Source organism: Pseudopodoces humilis, chromosome 10 (assembly GCF_049639895.1).
Source record: "Pseudopodoces humilis isolate 2021_Gansu_Grassland_sample_001 chromosome 10, ASM4963989v1, whole genome shotgun sequence".
NCBI lineage: Eukaryota > Metazoa > Chordata > Aves > Passeriformes > Paridae > Pseudopodoces > Pseudopodoces humilis.
In genome coordinates, this window is record NC_142209.1 from 5,396,134 (window position 1) to 5,420,181 (window position 24,048).

At 36.9% G+C, this 24,048-nt stretch overlaps 1 protein-coding gene across 1 annotated transcript in view; it reads right to left on the reverse strand.

Annotated features, from left to right (window-relative positions):
• Positions 1–24,048, reverse strand: part of CDC73 (cell division cycle 73) — a 118,458-nt gene that overhangs the window by 90,553 nt on the left and 3,857 nt on the right. Inside the window, exons 2-9 of the mRNA XM_005533506.2 lie at positions 22,401–22,506; positions 20,715–20,784; positions 19,650–19,712; positions 19,509–19,561; positions 19,071–19,159; positions 17,494–17,710; positions 5,621–5,719; positions 4,307–4,385 (exon numbers count right to left, since the gene is read on the reverse strand). Coding sequence (XP_005533563.1) covers positions 4,307–4,385; positions 5,621–5,719; positions 17,494–17,710; positions 19,071–19,159; positions 19,509–19,561; positions 19,650–19,712; positions 20,715–20,784; positions 22,401–22,506 — 776 coding nt within the window. The remainder of the gene's footprint in view (positions 1–4,306; positions 4,386–5,620; positions 5,720–17,493; positions 17,711–19,070; positions 19,160–19,508; positions 19,562–19,649; positions 19,713–20,714; positions 20,785–22,400; positions 22,507–24,048) is intronic.

Sequence of the window (24,048 nt, forward strand, 5' to 3'; positions counted from 1 at the left end):
ATGGGTCACAAAAATGTTACATCTTCAAGACTACCATCCCAACACTACTGTACACTTTGAAATTACAGAACAAGAATGTGAAAAAGATCTTCTGAGGTAAAGCCACCCAAGAAAATAGGGGGGAAAACAAGGTATAGCATCCAAAACATATATATCAATAATGTGTATTTAAATATCAAACATTAAGGCACACAGGAGAAGACACAAAATAAGCTCCTAAAGCATCAAATGGCATTTGAGCACAGGATTTTTAAATGCTGAAAAAGATTTTAAAATTATGTTGCTCAAGAAGGTATGATAAACTGCAGTTTAAAAAAATATCCCCAATTGTAAAGATGCACATTAATAAAGTATTAAAAAAAACACTCAAGCGACTAATATGAAGGAAAGGACTAGGACTACACCAAGGTAAAAGCAGAGGACGTTTAGCACAGGATGGAGCTCTGTGTTGTTCAAGAGAAGATACCATCACTAACAGCCTGCATGAAAGAAACCAAAGCAACTTGGAGGAAACAGCACCAAAGGAAAGTGATTACAAGCAGTTCACCACCTCAAAAACAGTTGAGCAGTTGGGCAGGATGGGTGCACTGCCAAGCAACATGTTCTTCCCCTTTCCATATGGAAATAATCCAGGATGTGCAATTCCTACTGCAGACAACATTCTAATGCATCACAGAACTTGAAGAACATCAGAGAAAGAGTTTCTCTGTTCTGCCTAACCAAAGGTGCAGGAACAAGACCCTCACTGGACAAAAGGTGACCAAGCCTTGCCCCCTGGGCTGCTGAGCAATTCCACTCATTGTTTGCTCTTCAAGAACAGCACAATTACCACCCCCTCACACTGACTATTAAACCACTGTAGCAGCAAAGCCTGTCCCATCTGGCATGAAAATTTTCAGCTAGACTACCAGAGAGGCATCCTGATACACCACATCAGAAATAATGATCCATCACAAGAAGAAGAGAAATTTGGCTGCAACTCAAGAGTTTACTTAATACATGTTAAAATTCCTAAATTTACTCTCTTAGCACTACAAGCTTTGAACTTCTTATGCTAAGGACAAGGCAGCTAATGGAAAAACTCTATTAAAGCACACAAATATTAAAAAAAAAAAAACAGTTCACCTCTTTGCTGCCCAAACTTTAAATACTGTAGTATCATACAAAACAGAATATTGGCAATATTCCACAACCCTGCTGCAACTAGAAGAGGACTACTGTGAATCCCTCCTAAGATTTCAATACCTATGAGGAAAGAGTAAACAGGTGAGACACAAAGAAAAAGGCATAAAGACACTGCCTTTTGGCTTTGTTTTAATCTTTAGCCAAACCCACCACTGCCCCTATTATAATAAGCATCACACCACCCTGCCTTCCACAATTTGTAGCCAACCACAGGAAGCCATAGAGGGCAAGGTGTGGATACCCTTCAGAATGGCAGTAATCTGTAGGATTCAACTTTATTGTAGGTGTTATCCACCATTACTAAATAACTGTGGATACAATGGCATAAAGACTGCAAGTTATTACCCTTTGAACTTAATTATCTTCTTTTCCTTCGGAATTCTTTCCCAAAAGTCCCAATACCACAGCCTTTCCATAAACATGTGTAATTCCAAGTTCTTACTAGACTTATTGTAAAAAAAGTTTAATGAAAAAAAATGCCTTATTTTATTTTTATTGATGACTATTTCTGCTAGTAGTCTCACTTCTACACTGAATATTTGGGAGTCACAGCTTCATTTTGAGGGCAAACAAATTAAAAATCCCCTAAGGAATGAGTTCACTTGTGACAGAACTGCAAATGATGTGCATCATTCAGTTTTAAGCAAATGACATTATCAGTGCATTAGTGACTAATTATGACAGGAAAACCACCTGTACTCAGAGTTCCTGTTAGATTACAATTTAAAAGTTTTACAATAGAATACCCTAGAAGTAAATGAGATATCTGCTATTTTCTGAAATTAATTTGAAGCCAAAGAAGATCTCAAATATCTCTAGGTCCTCTCCTAAGAAATCCAGATGTTAATTAATAATTCTATGTAACTTCCATGTGATGTACCACTTCCTTTCACAAGTCAATCTCATATTCAAAATACTTACTTTCCAACACCTCATTTTTATTTCCAATGCTACCCTACACTTAGTTAACTTAGTATTCTTAACCTATGTACTTCTTTAAATATACTTAGAAAGCTGAAATACAAAATTAACTTTGTGTGACTACACCAAATATAAGTAACCAGAAAGTTAAGGCAGATAAACATACCCTAGAATGGAGTGTGACAGTGAGTTAGGCAGGTAGAATAGGACCACATCACAAAGTAATCTTTGAACTGGAAGAATTGCTGCAGTCCAGTCAATCCCATTTCAGCACCAAGAGAAACTCCAACACCACATTCTCGAAATGATTGAAATGGATTTTTCACCGTTGTTAATTACATACAAACTTTTTTCCCCTGTCAGTTACCTGATCTCATCTCTGCTTTTTGCTTTTTTCTACAATAAGCTCACACTCATGAGCTCCTCCACAAACTCTTCTGGGTTCCTCTTTCCCGCCATGCAAAACTTGTTATTACCTGTTCCCTCCTGAACCACACACGGTAAAAGACAAAAAATCCACCCACCTGTTAAGGACAGATATTGTCTGCAGGGCTCCTGACCTGTCATTTGGCAGCTAGGAAGACTCAGACCTCCTAGTACCCTCGTACCATCCCTGTACCTGAGCTTCTTATAAATGAGACCACAATGAATTTTGGTATATTTGAACTGTTACACTTAACCATTAATTTCTTGCTCTGCCTTTTTAATTTCACACTGTCCAGTTTAGATATTTACTACTTTTAAATCTTAACAAGAAATGGTATTAAAAGAAAAACAACTTGGCAGATAGATGAGTTTTGAAGGTTTAAGATATTAACAGAAGGAAACTGAGCAAGGACTAGTAAAAATATTCATGGAAGGATTGGTTTAGCTTTTTTTTTTGTTCCTTTCAAAAATTTCCTTGGCTTTTCTTGTAACAATTCAATCTTCATAGAAACTACTTTAGATTATTTTTCAGTGCTGAAAAAGCTACCAAGCATCCTGCTTTGGCTTTTTTCTCCATCCCACCATGCAATTGACAATGAGCAATAGCAAATAAGACCACTGCACTGAAATATAAGTATATTGATGCCAATAGGGAATAGACTTCCAGAGTATATAATACAATATCTGACCAAATTTCCCATAGGAAGTTACATACACAAACAAACACCCCCATAAAGATAAAGAATGTATTCACATGTAAATGCATCTTTACAAAACTTTTTTCATTATTATTTATTTAAATAATTTCAGAGATGAGTTTGCTACAGTTTCCCTGGACAAAAAAATGGTAATAACTTGGACAAAGCCAAATATTCTAAAAAAATGCAAGCTGAATTGCTCACCTACAGTTTAAAATGGCATTTAGCAGGATAGAAGTCCTTGCAGCCAGAAGAGAAAGCTATTAAAAACATTAAGCCCTTAAAAACATGGGAAGTTTCATTAAAGAGGAAAATTATTTTGTTTGAGAACTGGGAGGAAGAGGCAATTCAGAAGTGTAACAAAATTTGCATGATTTTCTGCAAGAAGCACAAAACCATCCAAGCACAAGAAACACAAGACTGCAAAATAAAACCACAGCAAGACATGAAAGTGAAGTAACTGAACTTGTGCTAAAAACAAGATTAAAAAAAAAGCAATGGGGACAGGAGAAAAATTACATTAGAAAGACAAATCATCATTCAAGTTCAATGTTCACCATGTTTTAAAACTGGTGAGAATTGTTCAATACTGTAATTGTTTCCATCCCCTCTCCAGAAGGACGCTTGTGTTTTACACTGCTGTTCCCAGTTTCTTTTTAATTTAAATAGATACAACTAGATAATATTTACTTGGAACTACTGGAGGCAACTTTTAGAGTAACTGTGATTGAGGATTGGGAACCTATTACATGTTATGCACCTGACAGTTGTCCTTGCATTTGTGTTTTTTATTAATTGCACAGGACCCTCCCCAAACAAATTACTTCTCCCCAAAGAAGTTCTGGCTTTAAGCTTTCAGTTTGCTTCTTAAGAGGTAGAAATCATTTCTATGAAATAATACTTGTGGATTTTATTACTTGGAAAGCTATCTTTAGGCATAGTTATGGCTCTTTTTCTGTCTTTTCATAGGTTTATGAAATAATAGCAGAGAAAATCCCCTAGTATGAGCTTTATGACTTGTCAGTTTTGGTTATCAGTTTTTTTTTCTTTAGAGAAAAGCATTGCAATCAACTTACCCTCTTTGCCTTTAAACCTTTCCTGATCATATCTGTTGTAGGCAGCTGGAATAGGTTGCTTATTTCGTAAAGTGGGATCCTAAAACAGGTTAAATAACATTTGTAAAACATACTAAAAGGTATTTGATGGTTTTTGAATTTCATGAAGAGTTACTTAGAACTACTCAAGAGTATAAAACCAGTTCATTTTCATAGGAGTTTCAATGCATTTGAAAACTTCTGATGTTTCCATTCAATATCCACTTATACTCTTACAGAAACAGAGTTTAGTACTGAATGCAAAGAGAACAACCTGAGGCAAAACTAAAACAACAAACAGTAACAAATTACTACTAAAATCTCTACTGAGTTGTTGTTATACCTAAAGAATTAGCGAGGAAAAAAGCATCAACTGACAATTTATGATTAAGGCTTCAGCCACACAAAATTTCCCTTGTCAGTCTGATTAAGATAAAATTTTGTCAAATAAAATAAATAAAAACAAATTTTGAGGAGAAGATGCATTCTGGAAAAGAAGTTTTTTAAAAGCACCAATCTAGAGGCACACTCAATACCAATTCAATCCTTTATATGTACGGCTTAGTTATGTGTTCACACCTATTCTGAGTGGGACATTTGAATAATGCCATGCATAATTTAAGAAATTCAACACAAATCAAATATTTACATGTTGTAAATAGCAGTCATCTTGCTATTTAAATTTAATTCTTTGTCAAATGCAGTAGCAGCAAAAACAAAACACAGTATGATTAAACAGCTTTTAGAGCATACTATCACCATATTCAAAGATTTATTAGTTTTAATAGAACACAATAGTAAACAACACAATTCTTAACAAATCCTGTCGAATACTTAGATAGAAGTAAACAATGCAGTTCTAAGTCTGTCCTGGTTTATTACAGGCAAAAGAAAGCTGGTTCGAGCTGTTCCCACTCATGAGTCATGCTCCGGATTCTTAAACATTTGCTACCGTATCTGTCAGAAAAGCAGCAAAACATTTAATCTGAAATGGCAGTACTCTCATCGAATATATTTTTTGCAAATAGATGCAGCATGTGGCTAATGCTTGATAGATGCAGAAGCTGGCACTAGCAGCTTAATCTCTCAGTAAAAAGAGCATATTGAACTAATATAGTAAATCCTTTAAATATCAATAAATGCAACTTAAGTCAAAGAATTGCTGTGAAGTTATGCTTGAAAAATGTGCATTTTTCAGAAGTAAACCAAAACAAATTGTGTATGTCATACTGAGAAGACCCTGTACTCTCACTTCTGGTGTCCCAGCCTTCGTGTTCAGACAAACACTGATCTTACCGTTGGTGCTGTGTTTGGTGCAGGTCTTTGCTCAGGTGCTCGGCCTTCTTCTCTGGCTTTAACTGATTGAAGAATTGCAAAAATATTCTTGGCAAAGTTCTGAAAAATACATCAGGTACCTGTGAACCTTTCTGACCATCTGCATTTCACATAACAACCATCCAGGTAGAAGGCACCATTTGGTTAACTTACATTTCACTGAAAACCAAAACTGGTGCACCAATTTTCTAAATAGTTGATTTCTGACCCCTTTTCCGTGACAGTATCCAAACATTAACGGGGCATTTAAGGCATCACTGCTATCCCCCTACTCTTTAAGGCCCACACCTGCTAAATCTAACTGGCTTCATTACACCACAAGGTTAACCAAATTCCCCTCAAAGCACTTGTGAACTATAAGCTATAGAGTTAAGTGTACACAATGTTTCTTACTAATGCAAATTTTCAGTAATGACTCATCAGTAAAAGAAGCCTTTTATCAATTAGGGAAAACAACTTCTTTTTTTTTTCCTGGTTCAGAATAATATAAAGTACTCACAAAATGCTAATACTGTTCCAGAATATTGTATATTAACACTTAAGTGGTATTAACACCACTGGCATCATGAAACAAACACAAGAATTACAAAAAGATTTATGGGATGAATTTTGTAGAAATCACTTAAAGAGTTGTACTGCAAAGCTTCCCTAAGCCTCCTCACTTGACCTCAGTGAACTTCTCGTCAAGCCACTGCAAGCCACCAAAGACAGGAATTGGAAGACCACCAGAAACCACTTATAAAGGCAAAGCCATTCCCTGAGCAAACCCAGTTCTTTTGACAAAGTCTGAAAGAATTCACACAAAACTGTATTTAAAGTTCTTTTCAGTCAAAAAATCCAGGAGGAAAAGCCTTTCAAAAGCTGCAAGCCATGCACATATCAGTTATATGAGGATACTCAAAGTCTAAACTACAGGCATTTTTATTGAAAATTCAGATTTCTCCCAAACTGTGGCCTGGGCGTCATATCAATCACAATTCTTGCAATTGCTGTGCTTTATCACACTGTCTCTAGGAAACAAGGCTCATTTTCTGAAACTCACAAAGAGGAACTAATTAACAACAGGAGCAATATTGTAAGAGTCATTGTCCATGCAGAAGCCAAATCTCCCAGTCACAAGGAAGTTACAACCAACATTCACATCTGTATTTTACTCATAAAACCTACAGTTAACATAGTTTTAAAGGGAGTTTGAACTTCAAATGATGAATTTTTCAAAGGCCTTGTCTTAGTTTAGGGCAAATTAGGAAGGAAAACTCCAAATGGGAATTTCCCCAGGGAAATGCCCCTCCCCACTAACTGGTCCGGGAAAAGAAAAAATTCCTTAGAGAGAAGTGGAAAAAGCTGTTTATTTAACAGAAATTGAGTAATATTAAATAATAAAACTTCTTGCTGTTCGATGGGATGGCAAATCTAGGAGGAAAAAAGTCCTTTTCATGTGGTGTAGCTCGGCTCGCTCAGGTTCTTATCAGTCCCTCCGTCACTGGAAAGTGCTGAGGCCCAAGCCCCGGTGGGCCACAGGCGTGAGCTCCCGGGGTTTGGCTGGGTGTTCAGTCCAGAGCAGGCTTGCACAGATCCAAGAAAATTGGAAAAAAACAAACAAAGGTCCAGGGAACTCCTCTGCCTCAGCTAGCTAGAACTAACTAAAAGCCAGAGAGAAGCTCTATCCCGCTGTCTGTCCGTGCTGCAGACACCATAGTCCAGGAGCGGGATGTGTGGGAGTGATGTTTTTCCTTAACACAAACTGCGCGCTGCTTCTTCCCCCTCTCTTGCTCTCAAAGCCAGTCTTAAAGGTGCAGAACTTAATATATAACATAAACCAGACGATTGGGGATACCAGTATCATAAAGTCACCCCAGGACAGGCCTTTAAACATATGGGATTTTAATAACCTTAAATTGCACATCCTGGATAAAACTCATAAAAAAACACAGAAGATTCCTTCTCCCATTTGCTGAAAACAAGCAACTAATAAGCATGGAATTAGAAGTGTTCTTGCTGATGTCTTTTTTCCACAGCATGAAAATGCAAGTCCTCTAGGACCAAAACTAATGGCTGTTTGGAAGGGAAGAAACCAGCAGTGTTTTAATAAGCACAAGCACTCAAACTAACATCATCTTCTTGCTGGTCACTGGCTTGGTCAGGACGGAATTATATTACTGTGACAGAAAAATGATTGAGCAGGAAGTTCACTGCATGTACCAGCTGATTTGTAAAGCCCTGCAGAGCTGAAGACTGCTAAGTTGTCATTGTTCATCCCTTCAGAGAACAGAATATGGATATCCATTAGCTTCTACCCTAGATTTAGTTAAACTTAATAATCAAGTGCAATATTTTTACTACCAAAAACTTCTGATCTGGGGGACAGAGAAGAAAAGAAGAGGGGAAAAAAAACCCTGAACATCAAAATATTTGTCTCTCTGCACAGATGCTCTACCCCTTGCCAACACAGTGACTAGCACAGAACCAAATCAAATTATTATCACTAGTGGTAATTTAATGCCAGGATGCTTGTGGAGAAATCCCAGAGCCAGTCAGATCAGACTGCTCTAATGAGGAAGGCTTAATGAAGCCACATCACTAACCGAATTTCTTTTGTAATAAAAATACTTCCATTGCAATATATCACAGTTTATTCTAAAAAACTGCAGTCTTTAATTCCTGTAGCTCACCATAACCCTAGTTCTCATTAACAAAGAGTCTCTCTCATTAACTTCTAGTCTCTTCAGCAGCTTTATCATGCTAGCAAAAGTAAATATATAAATATTTTTCTAATAGTTATCATCAATCATAAACATTGGTTTCAGCTTCACTGAAAATAATTCTAGATGGAAGATAATTTGAAGAAAAGTATACTTCATCTCAATCATCTGACACAAATAAAACCTTAAATCTAACATGTAAAACTAGAAGTATATACCCAATATGCCTTACAGTGCTTCAAAACTTTCCTAAGCCTAAGTTGCAACCAATTTTTAATCAGATTTACATGCTGGTGTTTCACTGCAGAGAAAGAGGAGCCTAAGAAAAAACATAAAGAATTCAAAAAAACTCTTATTTGAACTGACAGTAAGGACTTCTTGGACATGTGTTGCAGGAAAATCAAGAGCTGCAGAATGCTGTAAACATTGACCAGACTTAAAAGTAGGGCTGGAGAAGGAATAATTGAGCCCCACTACATTTCTTTACTACGCTGAGACATACTGCTAAATCCTTTACAGCCATTGGCAGACTGAAAGGCATGATGCTGTACCAAAAAGGCAATATTCCCATCACACATTTTCAGTAATTCCTATATATAAGAAAAATGAAAACAGCATTGAGATGGCCTCATATAAGTACAGCAGAAATTAAAACACTGCTCATAAGAAACATGAAGTGATAAACTGTATATTTAAAATAAAATATCTTGTACATCTAAAATCAAAGCACATATTTAAATCTGGAATCCAAATCAAAAGTAAAAAAAATATTTACAGCATCACTCTCCTGTGCCTCAGAATATGTATCTTTAATTTGCAAATTGTTCACCAACTTTGAAGTTGATTTTCTCACCTCCCTGCTCTTGTCATTCCCACCTAGAGGAACTCACAGTACCCCTCAAACTGTTCTCTGCACACTTCTGAGCTAGACAGGCCATTCTGGAGCACACAACAAGCACACTAACACACAGGAGATTGTAGATTAACCACCTGAATAAATAGGTGTTTGTAATCCTGCTTTCAGGGCGATGGTAGTTTTAACCAATTCTCACATTACACTACTGAAATTAATATTGCTAAATAACTGAAAGCAGAGCACATGATGATGTTGTCGAGCTTTAGGTTAGGGAGCCTATAAAAAATGTTGATAAAATTGAACTTGTTACTAACTGTCAGAGGGGAAAAAATAAAAATCAGACACTCCTTTCACAAAAAAATTAATCTGGGGATTTCTTTGTGTTCCACTCAAAAAGTTAACTGTGTATTACTAAAGCTGAACTGAAAACAGAGCTGTGACTATATCTGCTCCCTGTATAGTTGTACAGCTCCCTGTATATTTGTGGACTATGTTTTCAATAAAAAGGTGCAATTTTCACTTCTTCTGTGCTATCTTCACTATATTTTTATAGGCAGACTATTATATGAAAGACAACTGAAACATTTTACTTGAAATGATAATTCAGAAGTGTGAAAGAGCAGCAATACTGTAACAGCCTGAAGATACAGTATAGCATAAAATCTCAAAAATTCCAATCCCTTTGTTACATAATCCTAGTTTATTTTTCCTATGAATGCAGCATATGGAAATACATATTTTTTTAATAGTTATGTTAGAGTAATGTATAAGGAATTACTTTATAGCTGACCTAAATATTCTTTCAGGAAACATAATGCTTTATTCTACAGATTCCTTAGTTGAATTCAAGGCACATACAGACAAAACAAGATTTATTATTGCTCAATATAAATACAGTTTTTAAAATCTGACCCGTCTTTCCTTTAAGTGCTACATTCAAAATGTTTGCCATAGTGCCTGGCAGCAATAAAAGAGTCTGTCTAATTTTACTAAGAAAGCCAGTCTTGCAGAAGTTTGAGCACTCAAACTGTACCATGATATTTGTGCACAACCACTCCAAACCCACCCTCCCACGCCACCTGAAGGATTAATAAGGACACCAGATGCTTGGCACACCTTTCCTTTTTCAATTTGCTACTAAAGTTGCTTTGAATTTCATGAACATGAGACAATTCTGCCATCTAGAGCCCACACAGGAAGATGCTTTTACAATCAATTTATTTTAAAATATCCAAAATTTTACTCTCAGACCTCTTAGTTGTCTCAAGTGATTAAAATACTATTAGTCTTTCTTCAAAATGTTTTTTCCAGCTAAATTACTAAAACTTATAACTTTTATATAGCTGTGGTATTAACCTCCTGACAGGTGACTTCCCTAGTAAGAATGGTCAAGAGTCATCAGAACAAAAATGAGAACTGAAAGTAACTGAAAACATGATTCAGATATGGTAGTTACTGTGAAAAGGATCAAACCTACAAAGAAAATATATAATTTTAAAAATAAAATATGCAAGTTACTGTGAAAAGGATCAAACCTATAAAGAAAATATATAATTTTAAAAATAAAATATGCAAGTACTAACTGCAGTAGCAATATTTTGCAGGCAGTAACACAAAACGAAAAATCATGACACCACAAAGATCAGCTACACATGCAGAAAAAAAACAGTTCTGCTCTTTAATACTTGTGTACAAGAATACAGAAGACCACAAAAAAAACAACATTCTGGAATAGTTCAGATGCTGTATTAGAAAAATTTGCAATTGTGGGTTACATCCAAGGTAAATGCCACATAGCAGGAAAATGTCAATCCCTTTAGCTAGGTAAACTATAAACTCCAATCATCCTATTCAGTTCTGGTCTTCTCTCACCATGCACACAAAAATACTGAGAAGCTGGGGATAGCACAGTGGGGAAGTACAAATCAAGATTATGAAATTTAATACATAAAACACACATTCAAGAGCTATGAAATTAAAGAGAAGGCAAATAGCATCCTGGCCTGTATCAGGAACAGTGTGGCCAGCAGAAGCAGGAAGGTCATTCTTCCCCTGTACTCGGCACTGGTGAGGTTGAACCTTGAGTGCTGTGTCCTCACAGAACCTTGAGTTCTGGGCCCCTCAGTTTAGGAAGAACATTGAGACTCTTGAGCGCGTCCAGAGGAGGGCAACAAAGCTGGCGAGGGGCTTGGAACACAAGCCCTATGAGGAACAACTGAGGCAGCTGGGGCTGTTTAGTCTGGAGAAAAGGAAACTCAGATGTGACCTTATCACTCTCTACAACTTCCTCAAAGGTGGTTGTAGGCAGTTGAAAATTGGTCTCTTTCTCCAGGCAGCAGCTGACAGAATGAAAGGACAGTCTTAAGCTGCACCAAAGGAAATATAGGTTGGATATTAGGAAAACGTTTTTTACAGAAAGGGTAAAAAGTATATAAAATACTGGAATAGTTTGTCTGGGGAAGTGGTGGAGTTACCATCCTTGGATGTGTTTAAAAAAAGACTGGATGTGGCACTTGGTGCCATGGATTAGTTGAGGTACTAGGGCATGGGTTGGACTCAATGATCCTGGAGGTCTCTTCCAACCTAGTGATTCTGTAAATTGAAGCTTGAAGTCTATTCCCTTCAGTATTAACATCTTGTGTCATGGATAAGAATATATTGGACATCAAGTAACTTCTCCAAAGAAAAGTACAGATAACTAGTACATTAGAACAGGGCTGCAATAACTAAAGATATAAAAGCTGAAAAACTATGAAGACTTAAAAAACATTTGTTAAAAAACAAAGTTATTTATTTAATCAAATTACTTGTTTTACATAAATAAATAAATATAAAGTATAAGGTTTCCATGCTTTCAAAACAAAACTTAAGAAAATGTGCTGGATAGCCCAGTCTAAGTCTTTCACATAAGACCAGAGGATATATAAATATAAGCATTAAGGCAGGAAAATATTTTATTTGAATCAGGCTCAGTTCCTACCTTATTAGAAAGAAAAAAGAATATTTCATACTAAAAAAGCTGTAATTTATAATATTTTCTTATTTTTTTGTATATATTAAGCAGGGAAAGTATAACTACACATACTGCAAGAGAATCAAATTCACCCATCTGCAGCAGTGAAGCAACTGCAAGAAAAAAAACAGACCATTGCTTCAACATTTTAACCTTGACCTTGTAAGTAATATACATTTAAAGGTTACACTTTCAAAAAGATACAATTTCATAATGTATAGGTTATGAAACTACAGAGACTCAGCTCCACCTAACTCTGATCCCATACATCTTAATAGTTTTTCCATCATAAACCTGCAGAAAGAGCCCACATCCCATCATTCCTAGATTTTATACACACCTAACTCCATTAGAAATACGTATACCTCAAATGCTAATTTCTCCTGTCCAACTTACATGGCTCTACTTCAGTGCTTTTCTCCTTGGACTGTCTCCAGGCAGGCAGTAATGTTAAGATGCCATATAGGTCACTCTAGACTCCCAGTGCCTGGCAACGTCTTCAAAAAGATTTACACAAGGCTCAGGGAGGAGAAAATATTTACAGATATGCTAAAAGCTGAGAAATGCACCAAAGCAGCAGTTGGGCCAGCTGCTCACAGATGTGCAAATGTGCCTGCCTGGACAATGCACCTACATCAGGAGTGTGTAGCTACTGTTCAACTTCACAGCTGAACAGATTTAGAAAGGTTATGTGCTATAACCTATAAGACTTCCCACATCTTTGACTGGCTGGATTATGTTATTTCATTGTACACAGGGTTAGCATTCACTTGAGAAAAATCTAATATACATAATACATATAATTATATACACAATATATAATTATTATATATTATGTATATATAGTATACATACATCATATATATAATTCCAATATACTTGTAACTGTGAGAAAAGATAACTGAAGAGTGCTGGCTGAAATTTAAAGTTTTGGCGATAATCAGTAGCATTTTCACATGAACTGGGTCTGGCTGAGGTAGAGTTAATTCCTAGCTGCCCTGGTAGTACAGCACTGTGTCCTGGTAGCCAGAAAGGTGTTGACAACAGCCCAGTGTTTTGACTGCTGCTGAGCAGTACTGGCCCAGCACCAAGGCTGTCTCCAGCACCTCCTCCTCACCAGTCAGCTGAGCAGGATCTTGAGAGGACAGACAGCCAGGACAGCTGACTCCAGGGATATTCCCCATCACATGACATCTGCTCAGCAGTAGAAGCTAAGAGAGAGAAGGAGGAGAGGCATTTCTTGTTACAATATTTGTCTTATAGAGCAACTGCTAAATGCACCCAAGCCCTGCTCCCCAGGAAGTGGCTAGAGACTTCCTGCTGATGGGAAGTGGAGAATACATCTTTTGTCCTCCTTTGCTTCCCCACACATCCTTTGTTTTTATTAAACTGCCTTTATCTTAACCTACACATTTTTTCACATTTTTTTCCCAGACATCTTGCTGAGGAGGGAAGCATCATGGTGGGCACCTGTCTATCATCCATCCAACCAAGGTCAACCCACCACACCCTACAAAGACAAGAATGATATAATTTTTTTTAAAGAATATCTGAAATGCTCAGAGCTGCTCATATCAGAACACTGGTTCATTTCAAAAAGTTACAAATTCACAAGGCCAGTATTAGTGCATTTCCAAGATTCCAGCTTTAAGATTTCTCTACACACAAGTAGAGCATGTTCAACACAGCCCACCCAGTTACGTTGCTGCTTATCTAAGATATAGTTCTGAGCAATCTGGGAGAGTAAAAATAAATAACAAAATACAAATCAAGTACAGCAGCAGTCTCAGGCAAAAACACACTCTCCAATCACATCTGTGAATGTTGAAACTCCTGCTTAGTCTACTTTAACTTGTATCCACAGGAAAAATTCAAATGCCAAATACATTTACAGTAGCGATGAAATGAGGAGGTTTCTCCTTCAGAAAAGATTGTTGTTGCCTGCTACAGAAGATCACAGTAACAAAAGGATTTTTAGGAAAGAAAGCTAAAGGAGGGATATGAAAGGAAATAATCAATTTCAGTATAAACACAGGGTTTTTTCTGTGTTCAATGGTTTGTTTTACAAAACAGCCTCACATTTATGTAAGAACATGCACACAGCTGAAACCTGTGCTGAGCACTGATGCAAAATTTAACATTTCAAACACTTATGATAGTAAATAGTCTATGTATGAATTCAAAACTCTTCCTGAAATTAAATACCTTTAAACAATATAAATTCCTTTAAACAATATAATCTGTCAAAGAGTTGTAAAATTAAGTTACTATGAGAGAAAAAAAAAAAACCACTTAACAAATGCAATTCGGCTCTGAAAAGTGATCACAAAAATGCCACATTATTCATAAAAATCTAGAAGACTACACTACAGACTTGGGGAAAGCCAACAAATATTTAAAACAGGCAGAGTAGGATGACTTATCTACTAGGAATTAACTCAAACACTGACTTTCCAAAAGAGGTAGAATTGCATGATAATCATACAGAAAACTATGAAAAATAACAAAAAGTTTTAAGCAAAACATAACAATAAGCAAGCAGATAAATGCAAATGTAGAAATCTTAAAACCAAAAGAGAACAGGTAACTGAAATGTCTGATTTTACAAGCAATAAGAACCTCACAGAAATCAGTAAAAAGACATCCAGGGATCAGTGCAACATATGATTAAAAGAGGGTAACAGAGGCCATACAAAGGACCTGTGTGACGCATTACAGAAATCTTAAGAGCCAAATAAACTGGGAATGACACGGCTGCTGAAGCATTTTCTACAACAGGAGCATCAATGCACTCAAATTACGCATTCTCATAAACCAAAATAAAAAAACCACCACAGCCAGGAAAAAAAAATCTATCACTGTAATTTCAGCAAGGGGAGATTTGTGACAATGAACATGCTGGCAATAAAAGCAGCAGGTAAAAGGACAGAATGCATGAAACTTTTTAAAGTATTAAAAAAAGAACATTACATCACTGGAGACTTAAAAAAATCCTGGACCAGTTCTATAAAGCAAACTTAAGAATTGGGAAGTGTGTCCAAAAGTAGAAACTAAATGCTTCAGAAATACAGTTAACATTATTGCCATCTATGAAGAATTTGGAGGAGCATATTGCCGTAAGAATCAATATTTTCTTCAAACATATGAAAACCAGAGGAAACCTGTCATTAAGTTGAAATGGTCAAGGGATTTTTTTTCTTTTGTACTGTGGCCTGATCTTCCTAGTGTTTCCTTTTTGCATCTTAAGCTATTTCTGCATCTCAGTTTACTACAGAGAACAATGGGAAAACTTACACATACAGGAGGGGTTCTCTGTGGAAAAGAGCTTGAGAAGCAGCCTTGGACTGAAGCGATTTTTGCAAAGGAACAACAAACTTTAGATTTAGGAGTTCTCACTGTTTTTTACCATTTACCCAGGAGTTCCAAAGGAATTCAGATATTAAAAAGGTATGCGCTTCTAAAGTCAATTTTGGTTTTAAATACTCTAGGAGGATTCAAAAGACTGAAGATAAACTCCTAACAAGCAGATAGCAAAAATTTACAATAAAAATAATTATCAGGCACATCAGCAGTTCAAGTACCATACAGAAGACTCAAAACAGCATTTGCAGAGCAGTATCATGCTTCCCTAATCAAAATTCTTAAAAGGAGCAGGGGAGAAAAGGAAGAAATTATTTTCCCGAGACAACATATCTTTTCTTCACAACTTTCAAGAAGGTCTTCACAAAGGTTCAAGAAAAACAAAAAAAAAAACAAAAACAAGAAAATACAAACAAAACAAAACAAAACCAAACCCACCAAAAAAACCAAACCCACACCAAAAGCCCTCCCAACCAATGTAAAACCTGAGCTGCTATGGGATAAATCACAGCCCTCAGTAACATGTGATGTTTCCCCATCTACTTACTCTCACTGCTACTTGGAAAATATAAACATTAACACTCAGGTGATTTGTGTCCAAGCTATCAAGAATGTTCCTGCAATTCTGCATAAACCGAAATAGAAGATTTGCTGTTATGCCCATACACTCATCAGGCTGCTCACAGTAACTGCATGCTAGAGTCCACGAACAAACTTCATCTCTTGTTTCTTGTCTTTCTCCCTGTGTCATATTTTGCTTAAAATCACTACCTCATCTCATTTACTACAGAGATACTACAACAACAACATCCATCTCTTCCCTACTATCTTTGCAATTTCACTTGGAAGAAAAGTAGATAGGAATGCCATGAATGATTCACAAAAGGAAGAAAAGCTATGCAGATTCCTTCATTACAAACCTTTCCAATGACTAAAACATCAAAGCTTTTACCGATTTATCAGCTCCTCAGCAGTGAGGCTGCTACAAATCTCTCAGATTCAAAGAACCAACACTCACTCTGTAGATAGCACACAGGGATGTGCCACATACCCAGTAATTACCCCCTAATTCATTAATTAAATTATTCTACCACTAATGCCCTGGGACAATACTGGGAAACTGAGAGCAATGTAAAATACCGTTAAAAATAAGACAAATGAAGACTGAGAGCTCATTTACTTCTAAATGTTGTTTTCCTGTGACGATACTTAAAAGAAGTAGTGAAGGCAAAGGATGCAGTTTAACAATAACCTCAGGAAAACAGACCCTTGAAATCTTTTAGGAATTAACTTACTGCTTTCTTGAGAAACTTAGTGCCAAGCAGTTCTGCAATAAAGAAAGCTTTTCTGTCCAAAGAGAGCAAGCTGTCAGCTGTGCTTGCAACCATGTTCAGAATAGTACATAACCAAGTGCAGCCAAAAGTAGCATTGTAAAGGGACAAAAACCTCTTCATAGTAACACTTTCTGGTTTTGTTCATTCCAGCATTTTTCCTCCTTACTTCTTTGGTGTTTTCCACAATGTAGAGGCCTTTGGGCTTTCAATGTACATGTGCTGCTCATTCTATCAGTTACTCCCCACTTTGGTCTGTTTCCAATCCACCAGTACTTTCATGGAGCCCTCCTCACTGCAGGGCTCAAGCCAGCTTTGGTTAACAGCAATTAAGTGATTACTTAGTATCTTTTAATGGCTGAAGCAAGTAATTGGAGACACAATTTAGATTTACTGCAATGTGATAACTACAAACTTTTCTGTCACTGCGGCAACTGCCCTGCAAGTCCACCTTCACATGGAACACAGAGTATAATACGCCTGTCATCTCTGATTAACAAATTAGATACAGAAAATAAAAATGCAGTTTGTCATAAGGATCATAAAATCCAGCTTCATATCCAGAGCATTACCTTGCCTGTGCTTTGTAAGATTGTAGTTCTTGTCCTCCATACTCTTTCCCTGCTGACAATATCTCTAGTTACATCCACTTCAGCATCAACAAAACTTCTTTGTTTAAGAGCGGTTATGTCATCATCCAGATCAGTTTTGATAGTTGATCTTTTCTTTGCCATGATTTTGGCTTTGATAGCAGCAATTTTTTCCACTGACATAGCTTCAGACAAGGACCTAAATGAGCAAAAGTAACAGTAGAGACTAAATAATTGCACAAACAATTCTGAAAGAATTTCTGAATGAGTAACTTCAACCTGCCAAAGTTTAAGGCTATGCTATATACACCACAAAATAGTCACCTTATATAGACACTGAAATATTATATGGGCTTGGCATGGCTGTTTTGGGCATGCAAATCCAGTTTGTGACAGGACTCACATTATTAACACAAATACCATCCAAAAATCCCAACTATACCAAATAAAAATAAAGAATCCAAATGTAAAGTGTGAGGACCAACACCTTTGTTTTATAACAACATTCAAATGTCAGTTCCCTGTTATTTTTAGTGGATTACAATTTTGTGTCCAGTCAACCAACCCCTGGCTGCTCTGAGCCTTTCAAAGCACTACTCTAAATCTTGGCTGAGGTGCAGTTATGTGGACTTGGTCCCTTGGAAGTTGTGGTACCTTCTTAGACCATGCAGGCCAGCAAACAACAGATGGTGGTGATCTTGTCCACAATAATCTGGGTTTAAGAGAGCTCAGAGTCCAAGAGAGCAACACCTATGCGTGTTTGCTTTTAATTGTAAACACAGAATTGGGCTGTCAGTGAGCCCTACTGTTTTGCAGGTGAGCTGAAGAAAAAAGATAAAGACTGACTTGCACAATTCTAACTGTCTATACCAAATTCACTATTACATGGGGTTGTTTTTTCTTTGAGAATACATGAAAAGATAATGCAAGTACTGGTTGTGAAGCATTCTCCTTTATAACTATGTTATTGGAAAGGGAACTTCCTTGTGTTGCTACTTGTTTCACAGCAGGGTCAAGCATGGAGTTGAAACTCACCACCTGTAAATATTTTTATCTTTTTAAAGGGGCAGTCTTTTACATTCAGCATTAAAAGAACTCGTAACTAGAGAACACAAACTAATTCAAACAATACCTAGTAATCCTCACTGTAGCACTGCAAAGTTGTGATACACTCAAGGTAGCATCCAAATTACTAGTTTGTACAAAATCACATGTATTTTCTGATTTTTTTTATTCTTATGCTTTCTAATCATGCCACAATCAGATTTTTTTTCCCTACAGTTTCCTTTTAAGTACACCTATATAAGAGATAGGAAGAAGTTGTTCAAAATACATATTTTTCATGTGATTAGCTATAATTATGGATTTCATAAATGCCTGAAATCTGCACTGTCATAACTGTTTCAAGGTCTGGCTCCTTCAACATTACTGAAAGTATCAAAGAGAGGAAAATTTTCACTGAGAGCTGCTGGACAGAAGTAAAACTGGCTGCTTTTAACAGCACAAGAATGTTCTCCATCCTGTAATTAAGCATTAGGCATAAGGAAAAGTAATCCCACCTGATCTGCTCTGTTTGCACGATGCCCTCTTTATGTCCTTCCAGCCGAGCTGCCAAGCGCTCCTTGTCAAGGCGCACACACTCCTCATCCTGCAAGGAACCACCATGTTTAAGTCCTTGTGCATTCTCTTTTCAAATATAAATACAACTAGAAGTAAAGCTCATCAGAAGTATTTTCTTCACATTTGCAAGGACAACCTTTATTTCAAATGATTTTTAATCTAGGCACTAACATTAAGCACAGAGCTATTGTAAGTTTCCTCTCAAGAACCACAATTCTTCAAGTCTAATGTCTAACCCCTTCCAGTTCCCATTCACATGAACAGAAGCACTCTGTACACCAAAGGACAGCTATTCCAATGGAATTCCTACAAAAACATATAAACACCGTAATTTACCTCCACCTTCAATTTGTATTGATGACAGTCACTGTCATTACCTCTATTCTTGGTTTCTTTGCTTCTGCTAATATTTCATCTGCTGCTCTTTTAACTGCAAGAAAAAGAGGACATTAAAAATGCAAGACTGTAGTAGATTTTTTTAAAATAAACCTCAAAGTTATTTTTTAGTTAAATCATACCTTGAGTGGATCGTTGAAGACCAATTTCAAGTGGAGCACTTCTGTCTATGCTTGATGAGGTTGCTGCACTCAAACAGAACATTCAGTTTAAATAGAAAACATCTGCAATAATATTTGGGTATAAAAGAAAGAAGGGCAACAGATGAACTGCAACAATGGAAACTCTATGTATTAGGTAGCAAAGGGGGTCAAACAGTAGAGGAGTGGAGATATTCAGAACTTTACTGAATGTAAAGCTAAATTGTGTTGCTCAGGGTCATTTGGCCCTTCTTTGAAAACGGGATTGAACCAGGTGACCTCTTCTGGTCCATTCCAACATAAATTAATCAATGATTGCATGATCTCTATATACAACTCATAAAAGAAAACAGAGTCACAATGAGAATTAGAACCTAGAATCAAGATCTACTGGGTTTGTCTAGAATTTTTTTTAAAAACGACAACCTGCTGATCTGTTTAAAATATATATATAAAGTCATTTTACCCATCATATTACAGAATAATCTCATACTCCAAGATACTTCAAATTTGAAGACCACCTATGAAACAGAGCATCTTACAAAGGTGATACACCTGTTTTTCTTAGAGAAAACTCTTTTATCTAACTATTGTTAACAAAAAAATTAAGATGAAATGCTAGGCAAATCTGCCAGGCTGACAGAGCAGTGATTTATTATATTTTATTAAACTGAAGATTTCATCCCACGTATTTCTTGCATTCAAGATCAATGTACTACTAAAAGCTTCTCATAGTCTAGAGAAGGAAAAAACATACATGCTAAGCATTCTAACACATAATTATTAACCAAAGTAGGCTAATAGTAACAATAATAATAACGTTCACCTTTAAAAATGCATGTAGGAATGCAGCTCCTATCTAAGCAAAACAGGTAATTTAAGAATACAATTAAAAACGCAAGAAATAATAACTTTGTTTGAGAAGTTTCAGCACATTCAGTAAAGATGCAAACTGCCTATTCTTACCCAATCTACCCCTCACTTGTGCCAAAAATATGAAGCAGTAAAGAGTACTGTGTGTCCAAGTCAAAAGAACGTATCACTCACATGTTTCCCCATTTAGGTATGCAAGCAAATCTTTCCTATCAGGTCTTCTTACCACAGGAATGTTTTCAGTCTGAAAAGACAGCAGATGTGACATTAAACCGTTCTTCACCCACAGAGACTCTTGTTAAAGATTTTTCACTTTTACTGAAAACTACTCCTTCACACAAAAAAAATGACCACATGTCCTGCCACCCAAAGAAGCTTAACTATCAAAGCCCTAAAGTGCAACCACATCCTAGAGGATGTTCAGCTACACAAAATTAAACATACAGCCTGCTACGAAACTGAAAGAGAGGGCAGCCATTTTCCTCCTTCCCTTGAAACTTGCAAATAAGATTAAGAACTAGCTTTTATCACACACACACACACTTCTCTGCCAGGAGGACTGTGTTGCTATATAGAACTCATGTATCTCAATGGTGTTGTCCCAACACAGCACTGCTGTCTCAGGTAACAACAAAGCACAAGGAAAGATAAAGAGTGGCCTCATAGAAAGCAGTCAAATGAAAATCAAAAGGACTTTTAAAGAATTTCTGTACCTTTACTGGTAGGGCTTACCAACAATTTTTTTTAATTGTATTGCTTACTTCCAAGTCCACTCCAAAGCTGTTTGCTTTTCTCCATTCTGTAGATCCCTGCTATCTAAGGAACTAAAGGATCATTTAGATTGGGATCACTCCACACAACAGATGGACAAAAGCACTCCTGAAATAGTTCAGTGCTTGAAACTAATGTGTCCATAGAATATCGAGATAAATGCTGCCATTGCTATTAATAATCGGTTGACAAACTCTTGCTGTAAACACAATTTGGTGGTTTGAAGGGATAATGTTAGGAAGTGAATTGTCAAGAAAAATACTCCACCGTGATAGGACCTGTCATGTGGTCCTTCTGCAGAGGTGATTTTAATTGTTTTTAAACAATTGCATATTGTTATAGATACATATTATATTATTGGCTTTTCACAAATATTAAAATGAATGTTATATGTATAAGGTTAGAAAACTTTGTTGTATTAATATAGTCCCTTCTATTTCTATAAGTTATTGATGAAACTTAAAAATAGTGGTATAATACATGTATGTTAGACTGCGGCATAGTATTAAAGCAAAAACTATTTTCGTTTATATAACCTAGAGACTGAAAAAGATAGTCAGAACCCCCACTCCCCTCCCCCCACCCCCGCCGCATTTTTAGATTATCTTATCCAGATGAGGACAGCAGTGACCAGACCTCCAAGGGAAGAATTTATTGACCCTCTGTCATCAGGGAGTGTGAAACTCAGCGGAGCCAAGAAGATTGATCTATTGGGGAGGGGGCAAGTTAAAACTAAACAAAAGAACATCTAAAACTTACGAGGAATGTTTGAATCATGTATGAGAATTTCTGAATATGTAATAGGGTTCTGTTTTTAAAGGACAATCCTTTGTTAGTAAAATGTGCTCTCTTAGCTGAATGCTGAGGCACCCAGCCGTACTTGTATACTTCATTTCTATCTCCTAATTGTCTTTCTATTAAACTTTTTAAATTTTATATAAAATATATGTGAACCTCATTTTTCACAGTATCATCTTTGCTTTCTCCAGCCAAATTCATACACACAAGTGCTATTATCATTCACTGAAAATAACTACACACATGTTCATTATCACAAGACAAAAATCACATTTTGTACGGTCTACTTACTGCAGCACGACGGACATACACAGGATGGGAAAGGTGCACATTATTGAGCAGGAACAAGATAGAATCCAAAGTGTAGTATTCCCTGGGCTGGCCCTCTTTCCCTGTCCTGTAACACAGGAAAACATTGTGACATTTAACTTCTCCATCTCTGTCTCAAGCACACCCTCTTTTAAAAAAGGTCTCTTTTCTTTCCAGATGACAGTTGTAAGTACACATTCCCCCTCATTCACACTATTTATTCTGATTATCAAAGGAACTGTCTATACTATGTGAGATAGCCAGAGAGACAGAACTGAACTGCAAACAAAAATAAAGTATTGCATCATCTTCAGATACAACAGGCCAGAATTGGCAGCACTAGAGAAAGCACAGTGAGAACTTAATACATAAATTCCACAAAGTCTGGGGAGCAAAGGGTTCAAAATGGTGCCAAAAGATCAAAGTAAGTAGTGACTACAAACTAATTGCACACAAAACCAGCAAAACCCTGAAGGATACAAAATCACAGTGAACTCCCGTACTGAAGTCAGACTACATCAGAGCAAGACAACAGCATCAAGTTCAATCTCAGCTTCCAAAGAGCTTGTTTCAAAGATACAGCTTTTAAGTGTAAAAGGGAAGTTGTTCTGTGCAACTATTCACAAAAAAAACCCAAACAAGGCAAAATAAGTCCCTGTCTCAACTTGGCTCCATGTACATTGAACATAATTTCTCCCTCTCACACACTCACACATTATGCTGTTACTACAAGATTTTGTAGGGGAAGCAATACCTGTCCTTCTTTCAATGAACCCAGCTCCCTAAACACTTCAGCTGCTCTGAGGAACAGACCTGGCAGTCAGGGAAGCAGCAAGAATAGCAATTCCACTACCCACCCCCACTTTGGGACCTGTCAAACCCCAGCTGCAAGGCAGGACAGGGCTCCTCCACGTTGCCCAGTCACTGTGCCCAACCAGATGGCTCACCTTAAAGCCTGAGAAAGAGAAGCCACTACAGAACCAGCCCAAAGCCATAAATTTAAGACTGGTAGAGAATTGTCAACAAACAAGATATTTCAGGAAGAAACCGTTTCATTAAAAGAGTTTTCCCTTTAAGTACAGTGGCCTCACTCATCAGCACCAAAACACACACCACAGAAGTGCCAACCTCACTGGGGGAAGGGAGAAGAAATAAAAAATACTCAGTCACAGCTTTATGGAGCCTGAAAGAGCTACACAAAAATCTACGAAACCAACAGAAACATGTCTATTTTCTCAGTACCATAGATTTAATGCCACCTACTGCTTTGCTTGTCATTACTCTTCTGGAATTACCTAAGAGTGCCCAATAACCCATTTAGAACTTATTATTAGCAGTAAAGTTCAAAACCTCACCTTCCTAATGATGCCTGAGAAAACCAATATAAGAATAACATGCAAGGGATTCAGGATACCAGAACCGTAGAATAAAGGGAATAAAGGGTCTCTCCTACCACTGTCCCTTCTTTCCAAAAACTTGGTCTGCATGACGTGGAGGCTGCCTGTACATTTTGTTGCTGTAGAGGAAAGGGAATAGACACAGGATCTTTCTTTCAACTGCTTAGAAGCCAAAACTTGGCTTCACAACTACAGGCAACCACCAGAACTGGATACCTCAGCAAGGAATTGTT